General features: G+C 32.4%; 1 protein-coding gene across 3 annotated transcripts; it reads left to right on the top strand.

Annotated features, from left to right (window-relative positions):
• Positions 1-500: 500 nt before the first annotated feature.
• LOC148279527 (juvenile hormone esterase-like) lies at positions 501-17,489 on the top strand. Of its 3 annotated transcripts, none has more exons than XM_088229779.1 (4): positions 501-606; positions 3,169-3,332; positions 13,467-14,743; positions 17,050-17,489. In XM_088229779.1, the coding sequence occupies exons 2-4, from the start codon at positions 3,198-3,200 to the stop codon at positions 17,222-17,224; spliced, it is 1,587 nt and encodes a 528-aa protein (XP_088085905.1). In that variant the 5' UTR covers positions 501-606; positions 3,169-3,197; the 3' UTR covers positions 17,225-17,489. The 3 variants fall into 3 exon arrangements, with proteins under 3 accessions (XP_088085905.1, XP_088085903.1, XP_088085904.1); XM_088229777.1 differs by lacking the exon at positions 501-606 and adding an exon at positions 857-957; XM_088229778.1 differs by lacking the exon at positions 501-606 and adding an exon at positions 857-1,229.
• The last annotated feature ends 1,840 nt before the right edge of the window (positions 17,490-19,329 follow it).

Genomic DNA, 19,329 nt, shown 5'->3' with positions numbered 1-19,329 from the left:
AAGATAAGGCTGATATATTTGGTTCTGGACTTGTTAGTTATCTGACGTGTCTGATTTCTTTTTTTCTCTCGCAATATTATTCTTAAACTTTTCTTTATATTTAAAAATATTTTTCCTTTTTTTGTTTTTTCATATTTATGTATTTATTTCGTTAATGTTTTTGGTTGCTTATATGTATTTACCTACTTGTTACTATTGTTATAGTTATGCAGTTTTATAATTTTTTGTTATGTATTTATTTATGTATTTTTTTTTCATATTTATGTGCAATTTATGCCGTTTATGTAGTAAAAATAAATAAATAACAATACGCCACTCGCAATTTTAAACAAATGAAAATGAACCGGATTTAACGTTGATTCCATGGTAATGAGGTTTAAATTCCTGTGCGCAAGTATAAATGACAGACGCAGAAAAATTAATTGTAGAGTAGTAATTATATAGATGACTCTCATCCTTTTTTAAAGATCTCAACACTGGCAAAGCAGTGGCAACACTCTACAAATGAGGTGAATAAACCTTAGAGATAGAAGAATACTTTAAACAAAATAAAAAAAACAATTAGGTACTGTGTGTATTGGAAATCCTTTGTTTTTTGTAACAATTGTAAGTTTTCTCCGAAGTACCTAATTAAAGAAATTAATTTTGTATTCACCCGTTGAAGCCGTAGAGAGGCGTTGCGCCAACGATACTGTTTATCTATTTTTAGTGTTTAACCGATAACCCGTAGTTATTGTACTAAAATTAATTGGTTTTATCCGCCGTTTACCGTTTATGTTATACTCAACAAGTCGAGCCAGTATATTGGAAATGGTAGACAGAAGTAACTTGTTGATCAAAGTTCGTTAGGATCGCCAGTCTTGCGTGTGATTTTGTTGGAAAACCGCGTCTGTAACGGGAGTACTCCATAAAGTGGGATAAATTATTTACAAATAAGTGTTACGGAGAATTTATCCGGTTAGTTTTTCAGATAAAAATATGTTATTTGTTACAATGGAAGGCGTTTGTTTATTCGGTATTCGGTCACGCCTTGTCAACGATATGTTTTTATGAAAAACAAATAATTCCATACACCTACTACTAGCGTTCGTTTATATATGAAGGGATAAGGCCATACAAGATAAATGTCAAAACAGAAAGTTTTGAGATATAATGTTTTTAAATTTTCAAACCGCTTGGATATTAAAATTAACTTTGTTGCAACAAAGAAGGAAAACATTTTTGTGAAGGTAATATGGAAGTCTGGGCATTTACAGGGCTTTTGACATGTTATTGTCTGGTTTAAGTGGCCACTTCACACACTGTGTAACATTCACCATTCTGCCTATGATTGAACATACTAAACATACTAATTTCCTCAACTCTTCCATCTGTTGACTTTTGCGAAGTAAAAGAGCCGAAACTTTTATCATGTGGGTGAGATTCGTCCGGCTGAACCGATTCACCTACTAGGCAACGACTGAAAACAATTTTCCGATTTCTTTACTTCCTCTTTTACTAGGTAGTTAATTCAACAATGTTTTGAGTATATCCAAATACTTGCAGACTGGGTGGATTTTCTCCCCAGGGAGTTATATTCATTCCCTAGTGAAGAAATTCAGCCAGTCTGAAAGTATTTGGACACACTCAAAATATTGTTGGATAAAGGAACCTGCTTAGTGAAAATAGCTTATACAATTTTTTATAATCCGAAACGGTTTTCATCAATATAAAATTATGCTTTATTTCCAGTATTTAACTGACGTTCACCCTTTATTCTCTTATGCATTTTTTAGTTGGCTTCGTAGTGTATGGTCAGTGCATTAGCCTACCATGCGAGAGGTCTCGGATTCGATTCCCGATATGGTTGATAAACTACCAATTTAAAAAGGGTGTTTTCATACTGGAATATTTCATATTTCCTGGATTGGTACCTGAAGCTCAAGATACGCTGCGTTTGTTGTACCAATGAAGTGGCCTATGCACCATTAGGTGCGGAAACAGAATTATGATTATGATGCATTTTTTTCTCGTTTAATATCTCGAAAAGTAGTCTTTTAACTCTTGCGTGGCTGTGGTGTACGAGTCTATATTGGATACAAGACTTTATATATCTCTCTTATTTATTTAAATGGTGAAGTTGTATTTTTGTTATTTGTAAATGGATATTTCACACAGGATTTGGAAAGTAGAAGTTTCTAAAACTATTCTAGATTTTAGTACAAAAAATATTTATCCTTGGAATGCGAAGTATTCATTCATAAATACGAATGAAAGCTATACAAATACCACAATAAATCAGTTTTACTGTATTTATATAAGAGAACGAGAATATAACTTACAACGAGGAAAACAGAGACGCGGTTCCGTGGCCGGTATTTGTGTGAGAGACAAAAACAAAAGGAGAAAATTGTTCAATCAGTCGGTTATAGGCAGTGAGTGCACGCTAGTTAAATGACCGGCGTGTATTAATGACATGACTTTTAATTTATTTTGCTACAAAAGGCCTAAAATTAATTAAAAAATTTACATGTACATCATGGAAAAGGAATGATTTAGCAATATGTCACCATGTTTTTTTTTTTTTTTTAATAGACGAGCTACATAATTTTCTGTCTTTTGCTTGAGGTAACACAATGTTACATCACCGAGTGTAAAGGATTTTTTTAGTACAGCCTTTTAAGAGTTAAACAGAAATGTCCATGTGAACTGCCACTTTATCAGATCCTATTTTAAGTTTGAAATACATAAAAAATGACATCTATCCTTTATATCCTGTTCCCTTCGTATGCTCTGTGATTTATTATAATATTAGGCATTGAGCATAGGGCACTGCATTCGTACGGTAATGTTCTGTGTGTGAAATAGAATCGGAATCCTATACGAGAGCTTTTGTTTAATCATTATTTTTCCGTTAGCGCGTTCGCCTACCATGCTTGAGGTTCTGGGTTAAATTCCTGGAAGGATTTACATGAAATATTTATTGAAAATGTGCTTCTACACTGCAATATGTCATGTTCCTGGACTGGCACATGAAACGAAAGCCTGACTTGATTCTGAACCTTATCTTTATGTAATAGATGGTCGATATATGCAACATCAGGCTTAGGTACCAATGCAATGAGAAGTTGGATGGTGAGTTTTTAATGTCGGTATTTCGTGTTTTATAATGTATTTTATTATTTCTAGACGGTTTTGGAGTAGATACGTAACCAAATATGGCCAATCCCATAGTCAAGGTATTGGAAGGAGAATTAGAAGGCAGGGTGATAACTTCTTCTGAAGGAAATAGCTATTACAGTTTCCTAGGAATACCTTTTGCGGAACCGCCTGTTAAGGAACTCAGATTCAAGGTAAAATATTTATTTTATTTTATTTATTTTGAATCTTGAAGTAGGGCACACATAACCATATTCTTATGTGTTTAAATATGTCAATATGATCGGTCGCGTGGCTGATTCACTAGCCATAAGATGCACCCGAGTACATCCGAACGTAATCCCACATATCCCGAATGCAGGTTTCCGCCAATTTTCGGCCGAAAATGAAACACAACTTCGCTTGGTTTATATTTATAATTTGTTCAACACATGTTTCTTAGCCTTCACTTAGATTTTTTTTTTAAATTTCTTCATGAATGTGTTTTCCCATGACATAATATTTTTGTACTGCCTAAAATAAAAAATAAAAAAAAATAAAAAAAAAATAAAAAAATAAAAAAAATAAATAAAAAATAAATTCTGACATCGTCTTCTTTTATAAATGGGAGTCTGATATTTACCTTTTCTTCGAATAATATTTTGATCATGTTTATGTTAACGTTGATCAATGTTTTCGAAAATTCTGTGTTTTAAAAAAAAAAAATCATCATCATCATTCCCTTTCTGCAACTAATGGTGCATAGGGCACTGGATTGGTACACCAATCGCAGCGTGTCTCGATCAATTTAGTTGCATGAAGGTAAGGTGGTCAGTCTTACGCTTAATTAATAATAGTATACGGAAATATCACAGAATTGCTAAATAAGATTTGCTAATAAGTTTTTTTTTTGAAGGAATAACCCACTAAGCCTCTATTTTGAGGCTTGTCAGCAGGTGGGGTAGAGGGGATACGGAAGGAGATAATAAAAAACCACAGTTAGTACTTTTGATTCATTCAAAATCATAGAAAATGGTACAAGAACTTGAAGATGTGACCCAATGAATATGATTGTGTCGTGTAATATACAAATTGGATGAAATCTGTAGTCAAATTCAGAAAAAAAGAACAAGTCTTATTTTTCCATAAATATTTGAATAAATTCTGCGAGCGCATCCTACACCTGTGATACTGTTAACTGTCAACTTCAACTGTCAATACGTACTTGTTATTATTTGTAATCAATCTTATTTATTTCACTGCATTTTTCCGCTTCAAGGATGTCATTCTTTTTTGGAAACAGTAATTTTCGATAAGGTTCAATATCTATGTTATTTTAAAAACCTTATGCTGATTGTTGATCGCAGAGTATTATATTGTTTTAGCCCTTAAAATATAGCATGATTAGAATGACAGTTGTCAGAAAAACCGACGACATAACTTTGTAGTAACGTCTAAGAAGTGATTTATTTTGACACACGAAAAATTATTCGTATTTGGTATGTTAATATTTTTTTTAATACAATGCTTGACATATAATTTTTTTTATTTTTTATTTATTTTTCAAAAATATTTACAAAATAGTCTTAAATTAAAGTCCTGCTGAGTTGTATACATACAACTCGTCAGCAGGTTCTTATAAATTACATCGATTATTTACATTTAACCTACATTAACAATAATTTTACTAGAAAAACAATTACAGATTACATTATGAAAAATTAAAAACTATCACTAATACAAAAAACTTTTTTCTAAAAACCATAATTTGAGCAAACGTCGCACTTCTGTATTTAACTCAGTATTTTTAATATTGTTAGGTAACATGTTAAATATTTTAGGTATACTGTATTGCAGTGTCCATTTGCCATATTTATTGCAGTATCTAGGAACAGCTAGCCCTTCCATACTAGTAAACCTGGTGTTGTAATCATGTACCAACTTGAGTTTATACTCGGAATGCGACGCATGCTGATAAATTAATTTGAATCAACATAAATATAAAAAATCAGCTTTAAAACTAAAAAAAAAACTAAAATAAACACTTACGACATTCTTACAAGGTTACATCATTTTGCAAAAACGTTAGATATGAACAAATTGATCAAATAAAAAAATAATTCATTTGATGTTGTTCATGAAAAAAGTATAAATGTCTTATTTTTTTTATGAATAATTGTGTTAAACACACTATAATAGGCTTGTTTTTGCGTTTTTATATCAATTTTCGGAAACAGAGTTTCATAATTGCATGAAATAACTGATAAAATCGATTTGAACAGTAATCAGTAATTTCCCATCTCCAATGAAATTAGTTTGACAGCTGTCATTTTAATCAAGCTATATTTTAAGGACTATAGTTGTCAGAAATCGCGTTGTCACAAGATAGATAGTTTTGTCGACTGTGAAAATGCCCGTTATCTGTCATAGCTTCAAAAACATCTGCGTACTGTGTGATTTGGCACAAGAATTATTACAAAAAACTGGACGAGATGATTGGCGTTTTTTTTATGAAGTCTGTAGGTATCGCATGCTTTTGAGTTAATGCGAAATATATGTTTTATGTTTAAGTATTTACCTAGATACGCAAGCAATAAACATAAAATGTGACCTAGGTTACAAAATACAATTTTACAAAACAATAAAAAGTTAATGTGTCATGTTTTGTGACAACATTTGTTTTGCTAGGTATGCAAATGTTTAATACAATGTTTTTCATATTTTTATGACATTTCATTAACAACATATTTTTAAAATTCAATAAGAGAGAGTGATTCTAGACAACAAACTGAATTTTACGCATCAATAATAATTTATTTCATTTGGACATACTCAAACATTGTTAAATTAGGAAGAAGAATAAAAATTGGAAAATTGTTTTCAGGCGTTGCCTAGCATGTGATTTGGTTCGGCCGGATGAATCTCACCTACGTGATAAAGGTTTCAGCTCTTTTACTTCTCAAAAGTCAACAGATGGAAGAGTTGAGGAAATGTGGATGTTCAAACATGGGCAGAATGGTGACTGTTACACAAAAGTGTAAAGTGGCCACTTAAACCAGCCAATGACAGGTCATAAGTCCTGTAAATGATTAGACTTCCATATTCCCTTCTCTAAAATGTTTTCCCTCTCTTTTGAAAGAAATTTAAATATGAACAACTCCCTAGGGAGGATATCCAGCAAGTCTGCAAGCATTTGGACATACTTAAACATTGTAGAGCTACATTTGATTAAGATTATATATTTCTAAAAACACTTTACTGCTCTTTGGTTTATCCTATTCTTGAATTCGCCCCTGTAATATGGTATCCTACATATATTTCTCATATAAATCGCATTTAATCAGTTTAGCATAAATATATAAGAAACATTGCTAACAAACTAGAAATCACAAGAGACAACCATAATTATACTGACATGAAACTTTTTCTTCATCTATGGTATTGCAAAACTTCGATTAAATGCAGATTTAATTTGCATCTTTAAAAAACTTAATGGTTTATATCATGGGTCAGCAACCTTTTGTTGTAAGAGGGTTAAATATGTAATGAAAGTTTACCTACAATATAAAACGAAAACGCTAATTATAATGCATACATTCTTTCGACATTTATTGTAGCGTAAAACGATGCATAATAGGTGCACAAATGTCGAGATCCGTGAAGTGTGTAAGGCTGAGATATGCATTATTGACAGAATCAAGAAAGGTGTGCTGCGTTGGTTTGGACATGTAGAGCGAATGGACAGCGAAAGAATGACTAAAAGGATCTACGATGCAAATGTTGATGGATGCAGAAAACGAGGAAGACCGAGAAAGACATGGCACGATCAAGTCCATCAAATACTTGAAGATGGACATGTCAAAAGTAGGAATAATCGGCGTGCGTGCATAAGAAGATGTATGAATGTAGAGGAAGCGAGGTCTGTATGCCAAGATGAAACGGCGTTATTTTTATTTTTTACTAATTGCTTAATTGATACATTTTGTTACAAAAATAATAATAGAAGACTAGGTATTTTTATAGTATTATATCGATTGAATGTTTAGTCTTGATATTGTATTTATCAAACATGTCATAAAAGACTTAGTTTCCGTAATGAAAACCTTGGCTCACTATTTAAATATAGATACTAGATACACTACATTCACTTCCTTACCTACATAAACATTTACAGTGTGACTGGAACTGAACCCGTCATAGCAAATTCTCATATAGAGGAGGTCATTTTCTAATTATTGGACCTTACTTTTCTTAGCTAAAGTTTTATAGTTTGAAAGCTATGTCAATTTTTATACTTTATTGAGATTTTTCCAAAATTTGACCTTCAAGCAGTTAGAACTTCATTTTTTTCATTATTTTAGTATTTTTTTATTATTTGTTGGTGGTCATAAACATTTGTGATTAAAATACGTCGGAACTTCTCTCGCTAATAGGCTTTTTTAAAAAAAGGTTATGAACTCGAGAACTAACTAAGAGTAGAATACATTATTGAAACACCGCAGTTTTTTATTATTTCAGGTTGAATTTTATCGTAAAGTTTTTTTTATAATATTGTTTTTGAAGCGTAATTGATAATCAAATTTTGTAAAAATCTCAATAAAGTATAAAAATTGACATATCTCCCAAATTATAAAACTTTAGCTAGGGAAAGTAAGATCCAATAATTAGCAAATGACCTCCTCTATGTGCAAATTTGGTATGGCGGGTTTAGTTCCAGTCACCCTGTATAGATAAATAGCGGACCTGACAGACGTTGTCCTGCCCAAACGTTGGGTTGCCTGCATGAGCTGGTTCACTAAACGTATTTTTAATACTCGAATTTTCGATAAACTATATTTTTATATTTTTGACATTGAATTCGACATTTCAATCTTTTCGTTTCGTCATTGGGTAATTTGCGGTTGCCCAAAGCAAAATATAAAAAAGTGCAATATCACCAGCCGTCTACATAATTTCCCTTTACGTGTGATGGATTATAACAACAATAACAACAAACCATCACACCGTTTCCCCGTAAGGGTAGGCAGAGAGGATAGAACGCCACATCACTCTATCTTTGCATACAGATCTCGCTTCTTATACATTCATACATCTTCTCATGGACGCGCGCCGATTATTCCGACTTTTGACATGTCCATCTTCAAGTATTTGTTGGGTTTGGTCAAGCCATGTCTTTCTCGGTCTACCTCTATTTCTGCATCCATCAACTTATATTTATAAATTTATAAATATTCAAATATTTAATTTAAGCAGGTACCTAGGTACTTGTTAATGGTTGAATTTCAAAACATAAAATAAATATTTTTCAAATACGGAATTCTTTTCGCAAATGTCAAACTCCGCTCTTTTCACCAACAGGGGTGCACTTATGTAAAAATACGATTTTTAAAAATGTATTGATGTCAGTGAATATTATTTGAGTAAACCGAAAACCCAGCAAAAATAAGTAAATAGGTAGATATTATAAGGAAATTAAGGAAAAAATCTATTTGAGATCCACAAAAAACGAATGCTGTTTGTAAACATTCAAAAACATTTTTTTTAAAGAAAAAAACAACATTTTTCCATTTTTTGTTAATGCATTCTCCTCGAATGCAACCCTGGTAGATTGTTGAATAAAACGTTTATATTCCTAACTTCTCTTTTCCATACTAGATTGAATATTTGAATTTATTAATTTATTTACGAACACGTGCAGCGCAAAGATCTACATTTCTCTGAAAACCGCACGTAAATCGGTTGAACCGTTAAGGAAGAGTTCAGTGACATCACACGCACGGAAGAATTATATCCTTAAAGATAACATAACCAGGTAGTTCTTTAATACAATATTATATTATGACGAGAAATCCCAAAATGTTTGTTATCGTTAAGGATATAATTCTTCCGTTAGTTTTTCCTAGCCGACTTTTTCCTAGGAATGCTGGGTTACCATCATCATGGAAGATGATGAATATTTATTTGGTGTACACTTTTATCAACTGATTCTGATTTTTTTTTTTAAAAGTACCTTTAGTGAAATCTTAAGAATTCAGTCGTTGGCGGCTGAATTAACTATTGGTATATAACATTTATATAACATTTGAATGTAACCTGGGAAGAACCCTTCAGTCTTATGATCAGCGCCTAGAACATTTTGGTCTAGATAAGTTGGAATTTAGGAGACAGATTTTAGACTTGATATATCTTTATAAAATAATTTATTGTAATGTTGATTCTACATTTTGTTTAGAGAATGTACCCCTGAATGTCCCCAGTCGGCGATTGAGATCGTACACAACATTTTATCTTTCAACCCTTAATAATAATATGGCGTACTTTAATGCATTATCACGTTTGTTAAGATTGTATAATAATGTAAAAAGTAATGCTGATATTGATATCTTTAGCGATACAATAAATAATTATAGGAAAACTGTAACGCAATTTCTAAAATAAAATAGTCACTTATGTTAGTTAGGTAAAATAATTTGTAATAACCTGTTAGCAATATTTTTTATAACGACCATAGAATTCAATTAAGCTAGCCAATTTTAAAAAAAATCGATAAACTTTTTTTTGCTTTATTTGTGCATGCTAATGTTCACATATAATTGATGAACAATACCTAAAATAAAAGTGAACCATAATAAATAAAATCATTATTGTTATTATTATGGGTAACTTATAAAGCGTCATTTTTGTAATATAATGCCTCAAGGGCGCTTTACAAAGTGATTCCATAGATAAATAAATTTTTTGAATTGGTAATTTAATTCAAACAATATTTTTGTTACCACTTGCTACGGATTTATTCAAATGATTTAGAGAACAAGTGGGTTTTAAGTTTTTTCCGAAACATCACTTCACTCTCACTGCCTTGCACCTCTGCTGGGAGAGCATTCCATGCCGTAGGGCCTGCGACCACAAATGCGCGTTCACTGAATTTAGTGCGCTGTTTGCGTAGAGTTCTAATAACTATTTTTTGTAAACATCAGATATTTTGCATGGACTTATAACAGGTTTCCATAAATTGTACCAAGTTAGTAAAGAAATATAATGTATTATACATTTAATAAATACAAAAATTATAACATTAAAAAAAAGAACGAAAGAAAAACGTTTTTAAAAAAAGAATGCAGTAGATGGGGCAGTATTAGGACAGGGCTGCACGAAAAAAAGATAAACAGAGGAAGAAATTGTTTAAAAATATATTTATGCTACGTAATGCATTTGAAGTGTCAATTTGAAGTCAGATAACCACATTCAATTGATGAAGTATTGTCGTCAAGCGGAGGCGATACGCTTGGCTTGGCCATATACTGCGGATGCCTCCTGAGAGCCTTAACCACGCTTGCCTATTTTACAAGGCATCAGGCTCTCAACGTCCTGAACTTCGAGACGAGAACCTGACTTGGGAGGAGCCAAAGGAGTTGGCAGCCGATAGAGATGCGTGGAGGCTCTTTGCGGATATTATACGCTCCAACTAGGGAGCGGACATGGAGTGATGATGATGATTGTTGTGAATGAACACCATTTAAACAAGTGTTTAATTTACGTTTGCCTACCATGCAAGATGTCACGGGTTCTATTCCCGAAATGGTTGCTATGAAATATTGATTAAAAATTGTGTTTTACACTAGAATATTTCATAGTACCTGAAGCGTAAGACTGAGCATCTTACCTTCATGTGTAAAAGTATGATTAAAATAGGCTGCAATTGGTGAGCCAATGCAGTGCCCTATGCACCATTAGGTGCAGAAAGGGAATGATGAGAATTGAACTGGGACTTAATTCATGATATCCAAACACAAAGGTACTCCACGAGGCATCCAAAACAAGCGATTTATAAAATGATTATAATAAAACTGTTTACACAAATAACCCAATGAATATATTAATAATACATTAGAGTTCGTTAACACTGAAAATATAATTAAATCAGTTTATCGTCACAAAGTCCAAAAATAAAATAATTACTTATCACCTTCTACCCAGTGACCATTAAGGCGGGCAAAATATGCTCACTAAATTATGTTTTGGAATAATTAAATATTTTATCTCTTTAAAATAAGTATGTTTATGTGTATTAAATTTGCCGACCGGTTTCAGAACATGACTAACTGGGAACTAACTGGTATAAGAAGTATAAAAATTGTTGGTGAAAAAAGTGGGTGAATTGGTTCAGCTGTATGAATCTCACCCACATGATAAAGGTTTCGGCTCTTTTACTTCACAAAAGTCAACAGATGGAAGAGTTGAGGAAATGTGAATGTTTTAACATATGCAAAATGGTGAATGTTACACAGTGTATAAGGTGGCCACTTAAACATCATTGAATCTATTATATCTTACGGAGTCCGTGTCTGGGGTCTCACCTTCCAGTCTCATCTGGGTAACATTTATGATATATAGGTGACAATATTTTGAGTTTGTCCAAATTTTTGTAGACAAGGACTGGATTCAACTCCCTGGGGAGCTGTTTATATTAACATATTACAACAGAGATGAAGAACATTTAAGAGAAGGTAATATAGAAGTCTAGGCATCTACATGGCTTATGACCTGTCAATGGCTGGTTTAAGTGGCCACTTTACACACTGTGTAACATTCACCATTCTGCCTATATTTGAACATCCATATTCCTTCAATTCTTTCATCTGTTGATGTTTGTGAAGTTAAAGAGCTGAAACCTTTATTTATGCAGGAGAGATTCAACTAATTGAATTATTTCACCTACATACTAGGCAACGCCTGAAAATATTATTTTTTCAATCTCTATACTTCTTCATGGACCAGGTAATTTATCAACAATATTTTGAGTTTGTCCAAATTTTTGTAGACAAGGACTGGATTCAACTCCCTGGGGAGTTGTTTATATTAACATATTACAACAGAGATGAAGAACATTTAAGAGAATGTAGGTGAATAGTATGTAGGTGAAATAATTCAATTAGATGAATCTCACCCGCATAAATAAAGGTTTCAGCTCTTTAACCTCACAAACATCAACATATGGAAGAATTTAAGGAATATAGATGTTCAAATATAGGCAGAATGGTGAATGTTACACAGTGTGGAAAGTGGCCACTTAAACCAGCCATTGACAGGTCATAAGCCCTGTAGATGCCTAGACTTCTATATTTCCTTCTCTTAAATGTTCTTCATCTCTGTTGTAATATGTTAATATATAGGTGAGACTGTTAAAGGGAATTGGCGAAGGTGTTTTTTTTTTTTTTTTTTTTTTTTTTTTTTTTTTTTTTTTATATTCTGTAGTGTCCTGCCGGTAAAACAACTTTGTGATTGATTGTAGATCACTCTGTTGATCCGGAATATAAAAAAAGAGTTTCCCACACTCTCAACACTAGATTAAAAACCAAGGACTCTCTGATCATTCCCCGAACTAAAAATGACTTCGGAGAGCGAACATTAAATTGCGTTATTCCAAGGTTGTTCAATGATCTCCACAAACCATCTAACAAGAAAGATCTTCAAATGAAAAAAAAAAACTGAATCTTCTAAATACTTTATAGTGCCTTTTAATAAATTAATTTGTATAATATAAATAAAATAATGTAAAGTCTTTAGACTCAGTGGGTAACAAATTGTTATATGTATTTTAAATTATTAAATAAACGCTGCTCTGCAACACTGAAACTGAAACCAACCAGAGACAGGTCATAAGCACTGTAAATGCCTTGACTTCTATATTCTCGTCTCAAAAATGTTTTCCTTTTGTGGCAATACATTTAGACAACACTGAATATTTCATTTCTTGCAAATCGTGTCTTTCTTCTTCAGTTTCTTCAGTATTGTTCTCCCCACTGCTCGATAAAGGCCTCTTCCAAGCGTCCCCGTGCCTTCAAGCATTCATGACACTGGACCCACTCTTTACCGCAGATCGACCCATTTGAGATCTTTTTCAGAGGGTATTGATCGGCCGTAGGTCAGTAGCAGCAGTCGGTAGAGGCATTTTATTGGTTTTTTTGTTGCTTCTACTGCTTAAACCTTTTATATATTTCATCTCAAGAGCATTGTTGAGAGATCCTTGGCCCATAACGCACTTGACTATAAAAAAAAAAACCTAGATTTGGATTATATTGCACAAATAAAAATTGTATCTGTTTGCCCCTTTTTGTTGCTGTAGTGCCATTGTGTCGGTATGCCCCCCTGTCGGTTTGCCCCTGGTTTACCTTATGCTAAATAGGTAAATTAATATACTGCTCGGTTTTAAAAAATCATCTTTTTTTAGTTTTCATTCAAATCTAAAAAAAAAACGCAGATCTATCTATTTCAAGTATTGTATCATGAGGTCGCGTATATTTTTTCTTGATAAATCATTAGTAAATAATACGTTTCCTTTCTTTCAGCCTCCAGTTCCTAAAAAGCCGTGGTCAGGAGTACGTGATGCGAGCAAGGAAGGTGAAGCTTGCGCCCAAAGCGATCTTATTCTCAATCAATATGTCGGGTCTGAAGACTGCCTGTATCTGAATATCGCAACTCCTCGGTTACCGAGACAAGGAGAAGATGAACTTCTTCCAGTCATGTTCTATATCCACGGAGGTGGTTTTGTCAGTGGATCTGGAAGCTTCGACTGGTTCGGTCCCGACTTCATCGTGGAAAGAGATACTATTTTAGTAACAGCCAATTATCGTTTAGGCGCTCTCGGGTTTTTGTGCTTGGACATCCCAGGAGCTCCTGGAAATGTTGGACTCAGAGATCAAACTCTCGCGTTGAAGTGGGTGCAACAAAATATCAGAGTCTTTAATGGCGACCCAGATAATGTTACTGTTTTCGGTATCAGCGCCGGGGCAGCTTCGGTCGAGTATCATTTGCTTTCTTCAATGTCAGAGGGATTATTTCAAAAAGCTATATTGCAGTCTGGTTCTGCTCTGAATCCCTGGGCAAGATCGAGAAATCCAGCTAAGCTTGTTAGTAACCTCGCGAAAACCTTAGGATCTAGTAAAACAGATCCCGAAGAATGTCTGAAGTTCTTACAAAATATTGAAGTGAAGAAACTAGTGGAAGCCGCTCGCGATAATTTGGACGATGAAGATATTAAAAACGGGGAAATGTTCGCGTTTGCTCCAGTCGTTGAGAAAAAAATGAAGGGAATAGAATCCTTTCTATGTCGTGAACCTTTAGAACTTCTAAATGCAGGAAAATTTATTAGAGTGCCAACAATTACAGGATTCTGTGAAAATGAAGGAGGTCCATTTAAACAATTTTATCATAAACATGTAGAAAACCTCACGAAGCGAAACTTTATCGAATATTTGCCTTCAAGCTTTGAAGTAGACAGAGTGCACTATGCTCTTAAACTTAATGAAATCTACGATCAAAAATCAGATTTAGAAGCCGTTGATTGTTTCTTGGGCGACCTCGGATTCGTGGGCGGAATCCATCATTCCTTACATTGCAGATTACGAAACAACCACCTGGAAAACTACCTTTACATGTTTACGTACGATGGGAATTTAAACTTCGTGAAAAAAGCATTTAATATCAAAGAAAAAGGAGCGTACCATGGAGATGATACCACGTATTTAGGATCCTGTAAATATGTATCGGAAGGAACGCCAACAGCTAAGGATATTCTTGTGAGAAATCGAATGGTGCAGATGTGGACAGATTTTGCTAGAAATGGGTAAGAATGAATTCTTTAAAGGTAGATTGTATGATTTTATTTATTCATATATAAGTACATTACAAAATGGAATATCTGAATTCATACATCAAATTAGGTATATATAAAAAAATAACACATATGTATCCGTAATATCCAGAGAATAATATGTTTAAAAAAAAGAATCTTGGAATGAAAAACTCCCTCGAAGACGTGAAAAATCATCTCCCATCCACCATCAAAGATGTTACTACATTATCTCTGTTTAAATCACGTCTGAAGAAACATCTCCTTTCTCTTCCTTAATCTCTCCTCCTTTCCTTTTTCCTCTTTCCGCTTTTTTCCTTTTTGCCATTGAGTAATAGTTTTGATTTAAGGTAATTTATAAACAAATACGTTTATTTCTATTTTTATATATTTTTAACTTTTTAATCTTTTTTTTTTCTTTTGAATATGTTCTGTAACTTGAATTATAAAAATAAAACTTTTATTTTATTGATTAGTTGGAAGAAATTGCCATTTGGCAATAAGCCAATGTACAAATAACATTATGTACAAAAAGTTGAATAAAATAAAAAAATAAATTTAAAAAAATGTCAATGTCCAAAGTAATCTCGTTAAACATAGAGATAGCCCTTTCAACATAGAGATAGCCCTTTCAACTTGAATTATAAAAATAAAACTTTTATTTTATTGATTAGTTGGAAAAAATTGCCATTTGGCAATAAGCCAATGTACAAATAACATTATGTACAAAAAGTTGAATAAAATAAAAAAATAAATTTAAAAAAATGTCAATGTCCAAAGTAATCTCGTTAAACATAGAGATAGCCCTTTCAACAGGCATTGGCTGGTTGGTCCTGTATATTGGAATGTGAAACAGTCTATGCTGACACCGTCTAAGGTAATTATCCGGAACATAAAAGCTAATGCTCCGCATAATTTTAGGGTTGTCAATAATACCGCGCAGCAATCGAAAGAAGTGCGTAGTTAAATACGCATTCCTTCTGCTCTTCAAACGGCTGTAACCGAGCATACCCTGGAGGAACTCAGTTGGATAAAGCCATGTATAATATCCGCACTCCTTTATGTAGAGAAACCGAAAAAAATTCTTCTGAACCCTCTCCACTATAAGATAGTACTTTAAATCATCGAGCCACTCTCGAGTCTACTTCGCACCAACGAGTTATAAAGAATTCTGCGTATGTATGCATATAAAATAATCATTGCGTATTTTGTGATACAACAATATTTAATTGATACTACGACGACTTATATTGAAGAAATGGTAGGTACGTATCAAATACATAATAAATTCATAATTCGCATATTACGTAATTTTCAGCAGTTATATGAATTTTTAGGAAAATAAAGTATAGAATCGTTTAATAAATTGACATAAAGATCCGATTTCCTATACTCTGTGCTTACATAAATATGTGATATTTATGTAAGCGTACTGGTTATAATCGAAGTATGAAAATGTACATGCAAATCACAGTTTGGTTTTTGTATGGAATATGATAGAAAAAATACATTTTCTTAGGCTGATATTTTTCATGACAATAAACGTAAATTTAAGTCAAAAGTCATTGAAATATTGAGAGAAGGATTAATTATTATATACTCGTAAATCTATTAATTTTTGATTTTCTAAATTTGTTTTATTTGGCATAATTTGAATTACTATGTCTTCAAGTGTAATTTTTTTTTTGTGTGTATGGGTGTCCTGGACTAATTTGATAATAAAAAAATGACAGCATGTTTTGTACATACTGTTTAAAAAAATAAATGTATTGTGTACAGATTAATAAATTTTGTGATACATATGATATAATATACGTATATATTCATAATTTGTCAAATACTAATTTTTGTATTTTCTGTTATTTTAAAACATTCAAGTTTGTTTGTGAAAATTAAACTAATTTATTGCAGACATAAACATACGCACATTTGGAATAACCAGTGAATGGAGTCGTCACTTTCGCTACATTTTCGAGATTGATCTAGTTTAACTCGCCTTTTATTTCTGTATCTAATTCTGTTATTTTATAAAATATTACTATTGTTTATTGCTCTTGTCAAATTTTATTGCATTATAAAAATGGTATTTTATAATTCATTTTAATTAACTAAAATATGTATTTGTTTAAATTTCATGTTAAATTGTTTAATTGGTTATGCCAAAACAGACGAAATACGCCCAGTAAAATTTAATTTGTTAATAAATAATTATTAAAATTGATGTGAATTTTCGTTCATTTGAAATGTTTCAAACATAAATGGGCTTGGTGAAAATTAAGTGATTGAGCTTATTTTTTCAGAAATACAACTCCGGAACAAACAAATCTCATCACCACAGAATGGCTTCCAGTGACATGTCACCATACAGTACTTCTGGAAATCGGAGAAGATGTGAAGATGAACAAAATGCCATTTTCACAGAGAATAGGTCTTTGGGAGAGTTTATACAACACAAATGCAACCATTTTGGATTGACCAAAGGGAAAGATGCGAATATTTTAAATAATTATTAGTGTAACAACAGAATAACGCTTCAATTTAATAAATACAGTGTTCAATACAATTTAATGAAAGTCTAATGTATATACTGATAAATGAAAGGGTAATAAGGCTTGTTTCTCATAGCAACATAATTGCTTTAAATAATGTCATAAATTCATAATTTTAGGAAAATCTGGCTCTAAATAAATTTATATAAGTACATCTTATGTTTCTATAGTATGTACATATTAAATTCAAATATGTTTTTTTTACTTTTTGTACAATGTACATTGGCAGAAATATTTCTTAAGTTAATACGAGTATCTTCCCATGAACTGTTAACAGACCGGTGCGGTGTAAGGTGGTCAAGGTTTGACGGACTGAGTAAAATATATATTTATTGTAATTTGAAGATATAATTTGAATGATTGTCATTTGAAGAGGATAGAGGAGCGTCATCGTAGGCACAGAAAATTTAAATTTAGCATAGCTCAATTTCGATCTGACTTATAGTAAATTATAATTGGATATTTGACAGTGTAAATATTTCAATAATAATATTTTTAATAAATAAACAATATGTTTTCTCTATTTGATTGAAATTAATTGACTGAGATTATTATTATTATTATATAAAAACACAAATGTATCTATTAACTTAGATATTTTCAGCAATATTTTGAGGATTTTATTCTCAAGGGAGTTTATCGGAATATTCTAACATTGATAAATTATAGATTTTTGGAGTAGTTAATAATGAAAATCCTTACATTATAAACACCTACGCATTAAGCACCGTAAATCCCTAGACTTCCATATAACCCATTCATTTTTTTTTATCTGAATACGAGTAAATGTGTCAAACGTGTTTGTATTAAAAAACAATCATATACATAAAACGTTTATAAAAAGTTGTGTTAAAAATTATTTGAATTGTAAAGTTCATATTTGAAGCACTAACTTTGTGGTTATTAATTATTGTCAAAATTAAAATAAAATAACTTTATTTTGAATTTGAAAAAAGTAGTTAAAATTTCTTGCAGTTGCAAGTCAGTTGAGAGGGAAAACATTTTTGAGAAGGGAATATGGAAGCCTATGTATTTACAGGGCTTATGACCTGTCATTGGCTGGTTTAACCGACCAATTCACCATTCTGCCTATGTTTGAACATCCACATTTCCTCAACTCTACCATATGTTGTCTTTTGTGAAGTAAAAGAGCTGAAACTTTTATCATGTGGATGAAATTCATTCGGCTGAACCAATTCACCTACTTGGCATCGCCTGAAAACAATTTTTACATTTTTTATACTTCTTCTTTTACCAGGTAGTTAATTCAACAATGTTTTGAGTATGTTCCAAATGCTTGTAGGGTTATAGTCCATAATCGATAACACACACGTGCTAAAACGTTTCACCTGAAATAGTGCGATGACCGAAGAAAGCAATGTCATAATTTTCTATAGAATCCAATACAACATTATAATGCAACTCTAATAGTATCGCACACAAAATCGAGGGCATCGATCTGCAGTACATTCACATCGTCCCTACCATGAAGAAATGAACTACAAAATAACGTCGCCTATAAAGAGACTACAGGGCGTGTCAACGTCAGTTAGTCAGCCTAACAAGTTCAGTCGACCAGTCAGTCAGTCCAGCTCGACGAAGTCACTCAGTTCCAGCATGTAGTTCAAGTGCAGTCTCTTCAACCCATCATCGTCGCTACGCTCGCGCTTCACAACCAAGGATGGGGGTAGGAACTCCAACCGTCAACTACCTATTTCCCTCATGCTTGCAGACTGGCTGGATTTCTTCCCTAGGGAGTAATTAATATTTAAATTTGTTGCAATCAGTTGGGAGGGAAAACATTTATGAGAAGCATTAGTGCTTTAAAAAAAAGTTTATATTTATTTTGACTTAAATTGTATTTCATTGAATGTGATTAAACAAATGATTATTGCATGGTATATAATGATATAATGAAAGGTTTAAGGTTTATCCGAAAATAAACAGTCTATAAAAAACACATTTAGGTAAGAATCTTTTTTTAATTAGGAAAAATAGTTTTCTCTGCTATCTTAAAAAAATTATAGCTCG

Source organism: Micrasema longulum, unplaced genomic scaffold, assembly GCF_059751315.1.
Source record: "Micrasema longulum isolate JH-2025_06_02 unplaced genomic scaffold, ASM5975131v1 h1tg000708l, whole genome shotgun sequence".
Classification (NCBI taxonomy): domain Eukaryota; kingdom Metazoa; phylum Arthropoda; class Insecta; order Trichoptera; family Brachycentridae; genus Micrasema; species Micrasema longulum.
Note: the sequence above shows the minus strand (reverse complement) of the source record. Positions and strands in the feature narration are given on the sequence as shown.